This window comes from Berghia stephanieae, chromosome 10, assembly GCF_034508935.2.
Source record: "Berghia stephanieae isolate SIO BIC M18660-M18661 chromosome 10, UCSD_Bste_1.3, whole genome shotgun sequence".
Lineage (NCBI taxonomy): Eukaryota > Metazoa > Mollusca > Gastropoda > Nudibranchia > Aeolidiidae > Berghia > Berghia stephanieae.
The window spans coordinates 17,855,775-17,863,274 of record NC_088369.1 but is presented as its reverse complement, the minus strand read 5'-3'; the positions used below and the strand labels follow the sequence as shown (position 1 = coordinate 17,863,274).

General features: G+C 40.2%; 1 protein-coding gene across 1 annotated transcript in view; it reads right to left on the bottom strand.

Annotated features, from left to right (window-relative positions):
- LOC144980602 (myosin-VIIa-like) overlaps window positions 1-7,500 on the bottom strand; it is a 70,365-nt gene that overhangs the window by 30,312 nt on the left and 32,553 nt on the right. Inside the window, exons 7-11 of the mRNA XM_078928282.1 lie at window positions 6,338-6,455; window positions 4,801-4,929; window positions 3,962-4,135; window positions 2,661-2,863; window positions 692-857 (exon numbers count right to left, since the gene is read on the bottom strand). Of these exons, the coding sequence (XP_078784408.1) occupies window positions 692-857; window positions 2,661-2,863; window positions 3,962-4,135; window positions 4,801-4,929; window positions 6,338-6,455 (790 nt within the window). The remainder of the gene's footprint in view (window positions 1-691; window positions 858-2,660; window positions 2,864-3,961; window positions 4,136-4,800; window positions 4,930-6,337; window positions 6,456-7,500) is intronic.

The following is a 7,500-nucleotide window of genomic DNA, read 5'->3' as shown; positions in this document are numbered from 1 at the left end:
TTACAATTTTTCGGACAAAGACAACGCTGTTAACGGCCAGGTACTCATTTTACACCTCAATACAGTGAGAGATTGTGAAAAGAGAGCCTTTTCCAAGCACTCAACTATGCGCCGAGCGCGATGCTCGAACCCAGGACCTTCCGATCCGAAAGCGAGTGTCATACCACTGGAACACATAGCCGCACAGACTACTTCTTTATAAACCTGTAACTGGACATCGTTTTTTTTTAACCCACTCAACCCTAACATCGACTATATCCGTAGTTTACCCGGGTCACTTTTAACCCATGCCTATTAATTTATTACATTTTTCTGACCAAATTATAGGCGTAGTATCAAGTAGTATCACTTGTTAATGATTGTTGAATAAAATTATCTAGGCTCATTTCCATACATTTTTCTCCAATTTTGAAAAGTAGCAAAAATCTCTAGGATTGAGTGAGTTAACTCACGCAACCCTAACACCGACTATATCCGTAGTTTACCCGGGTTACTTTTACCCCATGCCTATTTATTACAGTTTCATGAAACAAAGTATAGGCGTAGTATCAAAGCTAATGTTGTTCATTTTTACATGTTAATGGTAGTTGAATAAAACTATCTATGTACATGCTCATTTTTACTATATTTTTTTCCAATTTTGAAAAGTAGCAAAAATCTCTAGGATTGAGTGAGTTGAAAACAAACATACCCTGAAATAATCTTCAGATCGTCGTTCTATAATATTCTCCGGGATGAATTCCCCCAGAAAGGTTGGCAGCTTCATGAAATTTTCATCCTCTGGGAATTGCACAGAATATATCATGGCGGCCATGTTGACAAGCTGATCCTCCTGTTGAAAAGATACATGATCCAGTCATATTATTATTATTATTATTATTATTATTATTATTATTATTATTATTATTATTATTATTATTATTTTGATATAAGGATTGAGATTAGCGGAAGAGTAGCGTCCCTTGATTGGAAGTCACGAGCGGAATTGTTAGAGAGAGAACGTCATGTTGTTTGTGCGGCATGAGACATTTCACCGAAAGCGAGGACGAGAGAGACGCATGCGCAAAACCATTTTGACGTTCTCTCTGTAAGGTGACGTCCAATCAAGGGACGCTACTCTTCCGCTAATCTCATTCCCTATAGCGCCAGTATCCACAAAATAGTGCTCAGGTGTGCTTTACAATAGTTTTTTTAGTATCACACATGTTCATTCATTCGACTACAAAATCACTACAACAGTCACACACATCTGGTTCGAAGTTCACATAGAATCACGATAAGCAGAATGAAAAAGATGGTTTTTAACGCGTTTGAAGACTGGTAGACTTTCACATTGTCGGTTTTTAGGTGGTAAAGAATTCCATACGATTGGAGCCGAAAATGCAAAACCACGCTCAGCAAACTTGTCTTGTGTTCTTGGGATGTTTTTTCTCCATTAGCGAAGAACTGGCGGATCGCAGAGATCTAGGTAGGTTAATATTCAATGCCCGACAAGGAGCAATCTCAAGGGTATACTTCATGAGTGAAATTGTATGGTGAAGGCAATACGCTTCAACAGTCATAACGCCACTTCCCTCGTAATGATGCATGGTAACTCAGTAACTGGCTCTAAACTATCGGAACAATGGCGGACGCCGTTATGAAATATTTCTCCGACGAGCATAAAAGCGTATCCAGCAGAGGAAAACACATTATAAATCCATCTGATCATGTTTTGACTATGAAGAGTTCTAGCCAGCATGAAGAATAAACAGTACCGATTCTCTTTGTTTAGAACCGCGATGGCCGCCGTTGCTGGGCGACGTGACATCAGACTATTGAATCCAATTGTAAGCAATGCATGCGATTTTGTATTTTATTCTTTTCCCTATTGAACGCCAGTGTAGTGTCATAGTTACTTTTTCAAATGGAAATTAATGCTTACAATACATAGGCAGCTTGATGTCATTAGAATGCATAAAGATCTGAACAAGTGTGTATGAAAGGTGCCAAACAAAGCAAGAAAGAAAAATGGAAGAAAAACAAAAAAATAATTGAGCTTTTATATAACGCAATATCCACTAACGTGCTCAAAGCGCTTTACAATGTCATTGGCCAACGGCAACATTTAACCCCTACGTTTTTCCGACATAGACAACGCTGTTAACGGCCAGGTACTCATTTTACACCCGAGTACGGTGAGAGAATATAAGTAAAGATCCTTTTTATTCCAAAGGACTATACTATGCGCCGAGCGAGCCTCGAATCAACTCAGGACCTTCCGATGTAAAAGCTAGTGTCATACCACAAGACCACAAGGAATGCATTCAGTGATTTTTACACTTCCAATGGGACAGGAACCAGTTTTTCTTACTTCACACTATCATTATTCCCTATTGTTCAATGTATTAACAGTGACAGTAGTCCCTCCTTGGTGCCACGCACAAGAATCATGGAGTCTGAATTTTCCCCGGTTTCTGTAGCGTGGAACGGAGAGCAGCACCTCCTTGCTCCTTTTAAAAAAGGCTGTGCCACAACAAATGGGCACCAGATCTAACAATAAATTACCGTCAAAATACACCCAATTACTTTCAAATAAATACTATGATAAAAAATCACCCCAACGAATATTACGACTTACCATTTCCCAACAACTTGAATTCATTCCCCATTATTCCCATGTGATTCCCTTGGTGATCTGGTGATATTCCAAGTCTGTGGCCACGGGGTCGACGTTCTTGATTTGCCAAGGGGCGAAGTATTCTCGCCTCATGAACAATCTCCAGGACGAGTTAGCTTCCTTGATCCCCATCATCTTGGAGTGTTGTTCACACTCGGACACGGCGTCCAGCACTCTGTGGTCACCGTTACCCAGGCAGGAAATCTGGGGATTATGGTATAGTAGACTGTATGAGGATGACGTCAGTGGGACATTTGTTATTGTTTTTTTTTGAGATCGCCAGTTAGGTGATTAGTTCTCACTAGATTTTCTGAATTAGACAGTTAAAGGTTTTACGTAGTTTTGAGTGTTGATCATTTGTTCTGGTTGTCAGAATTGTTGAGCGTTTTACTTAAATGCATGTAATTGAGAGCTGAGAGCAATAATGATGATAATGGTGATGGTGGTGATGTGGATATAAATAGTAGTGGTGGTGCTAATGACGATGATGATGATGATGATTTTATAATGATGATGATGATGATGATGATGATGATGATGATGATGATGATGATGATGATGATGATGATGATGATGATGATTTAAAAAATAGCAAGAGTACCCGTGAAAAGATTCATTCAAAATCCAAGAAAGGTCGTGTTTGTTTTTTGTTTTTTTTTTCAAATTAAAATATATTATTTTTAATGAGCTATTTTATATAGCGCAATACCCACTAAACATGCTCAAAGCGCTTTACAAGTATAAAATATACATACTTGGCCTATGTATCAAACCATATTTTTACGGCGCTTGCAACACATGAAGGTTTTATCAGCGCCAGTAAAAACGAAGAAAATGGGATAGTAAAAAGTTCTAGAATTACAATTAAAGCATCCAAGACAAAGTAAGACAAAGGGGAACTGGGAACAAATAGGGATCAGATGTAGATTCCATGAGCATACCACCAATGTACTTAGTCTGAGATCACCAATAAGTCTCATCCAGACACAATCCCAAAGCCAACAAAGATGAATACACTCAAATGCTTACATTATAATTCAAAATAACAAATATAATAATACATAACAGGGGGATGATTTACAAGGAAATAAATATCATCTCCAAAAACAATAACTATGCATTTGACTGTTTCCCTCCCAGCCAGGACTCCGACCAGGGCCAGGAAAAAAACTAAGTAATCTCATTCCTAGACAACGACAGAAAGCATGTTGGAAAACAGATACATATAAGGGGATAGAAGACACAGTATGTACCCCACCCTGCCCACTATGGGAGATCAGGAACCCCACCGAGATATTTTACCTTGTTCTGAAGTGTGATGTAAATGGAGAAGCCGGTGGGGTCCTTGATGTCTAGTCTGTCACAGATTCCATTGACCAGTTCGCCCACAGTGGTCGCGCCGTCCATCTCGTACAGCATTCGGTGGCCGTTCATGAAAGTCACGGGGATGAGGAGAGGCTTACCGTTCTTGGCAGCCTAGAGGGAAGAAAAAAAAAACAAAAAACAAAAAAACAAAAACAAAACAAAAACAAATCAGAATTTGTAATTGATTTTACGTCGTAAGCGACACCTTGGATATTCTATCGTATCACGAAAAAAAAAGGGTGGGGGGGGGGGGGGGGGGGGGGGGGGGGAGGAAGTATCGACACCGTAGTCCTTCAGAGTCCCTCGTGGAGCCGGAGTTTATCCCAGTTTATATAGCGCGAAGAAAACATTAGGAATTTCTACCCTTTGGATAGGATGCTAATCTACTGCAAAGTACTTTCCGCCAGATCAAACAGATCCGTCTAACCAAACACTGCAGGTTGGACAGGGCGATCAGAATTATAAAATTATCTCGAATTCACCCTTGCATTGATCTCCGTCCTTTTGCGTGTGTGAGGCCAGTTCTAAACCAACATGATTAGTGATCAGACTTGCGACCATTACATGTCTGATAGGTAATCAAGAGGTCTGCGGTTCGATCCCCAGTTAAGGGGGACTGATTTTTTGGGTCGTTTTTATTTCTTGTATTTTTCTTTCTTACTTTGTCTGTCACATTTGTCCATTTACGCGAAATACTTATATAAATGCACCCACAAAAAAAACACACATTTATAATCCATTTATAAAAAAAAAAAAAAAATAAAAAAGAGACTCACCTGGAATTCCAACCAACTGGGAGGGTATCCCCTTGTTCCAACAGAACAGGTACGCCTAAGACGATGGTCCACTCGGTCAGCGAATTCCATTGGTCCTTCTTGTAGAAAACTGGTCAAGCTGGACATAAACTGCGTAGAACAAAGTAGTTATTGGTCAGTGGTCAGATGAATTCCAGATGACCAATTAATGGAATTGGAGAAAAAAAAACCCCAATGTATTAAAGAATTTAAAATAAAAATGCTATTTATTTATATCAAGGGGAGCTAATTAATCTCTAATGTCTATCTCGAAAAAATCGACCGAGATGACCCAAGCGCCAGCCGCAAGACAGCGCCGCAGGATAAACAATAGGGACTAGACTTCTTGCTGAATTAAAAACCTAGATGCTCACAGGGGGAATCTAACCCAAGACTGCCATCTGTGTGATAGTCTATGTAATGCTTTATTGACTCGGCCGTGTTGTTGATCGTGAATAATCTTCTTTTTTCATTTCTCCTCACCCTCGAAAATGTTATGGAAGATGAGCATGACAAAATTAATATATATATATATATATATTTCATTTTATTTATTATTAGGACCCAAAATACGTTTTACCAAAAACATATCTAAAAAAGTTTAAGGGAACAGTCAGCCTCTCCTCAAAACTATTCAGAATTGTTTCAGTCTCCGTTCAACAACCATTTAAGCAAAATTACAAAAGACACACCTCCTTCCTGCCCCCTATGTCAACACCCCAATGAAACAGTAACACACCACTTGCTTGAATGGCAACCTCTTGAAGACCTGAGATGCACATTCCTCCCACCAAATCCAAGCATCGGTAACACACATTATAGTCACCAGGAACAACTACAAAAAACGTCTAACTTCTACGTCATGGCACAAGACCGAAGGGCTAGAGCTCAGGTGGTCGCTGGTTCGGATAAGTAACTAAGTAAGTAAGTCTTCGTGTGCTTTGGCTATGGTGACCACAGAGTGCTGGACACCGTGTCGGAGTGTGAACAACACTCCAAGATGATGGGGATCAAGGAAGCTAACTCGTCATGGAGATTGTTCATGAGGCGAGAGTACTTCGCCCCTTGGCAAATCAAGAACGTCGACCCCGTGGCCACAGACTTGGAATATCACCAGATCACCAAGGGAATCACTATGGGGGAATATCAGTTTGAGAAGGTAAGTGTTGTGCGGCTATGTGGTCTTGTGGTATGACACTCGTCTTTGTATCGGAAACTAAACGTGCTCAAAGCGCTTTACAAAGGGCCTCTGACTAACAGCAACATGTAACATATAGAACGAGACATGACGCCTATTAGGCGATATTACAATTTTGTTCCGACAGACACAACGCTGTTAACGGCCAGGTACTCATTTTACAAATGAGAAATGTGAGAGAATGTGAGTAAAGAGCCTTTTCCAAGGATTCAACTATGCGCCGAGCGAGGCTCGAATCCAGGACCTTCCGATCCGAAAGTGAGTGTCATACCATTAGATCACATAGCCGCACAATAATGCAAAGAATGTTGAGATTCTTACCCTTTCTGAAGGAGCAAAGCTGGACACCATTAGATTCATGAGGACCCAACCTCTGGCCGAGCTGTTCCTGGACGGGTTGCCTGTCAGCTGTTTACACAGTTGGCAATACAGCTCATCCCTGGGTGGAAAAGATGGAAAAGATAATAATATAGATGTGACCCTTTGCTGCAAAACGGTGTTATATGTGACCCTTCGCTCCAAAACAATATTAAGTCGGGATGCTTAAGATGTTGAAAATTGAATTCATAGCCAGAAATATCAGATTTGTGTTGAGTTTGTATGTTTAATAAAGGAGAATGGATACCATATTCTAGGGTGCTAATGCCAATTAATATTTTTGATCAGTTTAACATTAAATTCGGCTTTTAAGCATATGGTTCGTTCCGACATAATACCGTTTTGAGACGTTGGGTCACATGTCTGGTTGACAAATTAGGGAGCAGGTACTGGTGCAAGGCAAACATCTCCAAGTTGCTTATGAAAAAAAAATGAGTTTTTTTATATAGCGCAATATCCACTAAACGTGCTCAAAGCGCTTTACAAAGGGTCCCTGACCAACAGCAACACATAACATGTAGGACGAGACATGACGCCTGTAAGGCGATATTACAAATTTTTGGGACAGAAACAACGCTGTTGACGGCCAGGTACTCATTTTACACCTGAGTACGGTGAGAGAATGTGAGTAAAGAGCCCTCTCCAAGGACTCAACTATACGCCGAGCGAGGCTCGAACCCAGGACCTTCAGATCCGAAAGCGAGTGTCATACTACCAGACCACATAGCCGAAGATGTGACCCTTTGCTTCAAAACGTTGAATAATTAGGGGGCAAGCAGTGGTGTACGACTAACATCTCCAAGTATAACTTTATAACTTTCTTTATAACTTTACGTATAGTTATGAACATTTGGAGCAGGCACTGGTAGTGTAAGATAAAGACCTTTCATTCACACTTGTTCAGATCTTTATAACTTTACCTTTAATGATGAATTTAGTGGGCTAAATAAATAATATAACGACAAACAATACAACGGGGTGTTTCAATAAATGATATCCATGCATTGAAGTGTCACAGAGCATCTAAAGGTTTGAACTCACTCAACCCTAACACCGACTATATCCGTAGTTTACCCGGGTTACTTTCAACCCATGCCTATTTATTA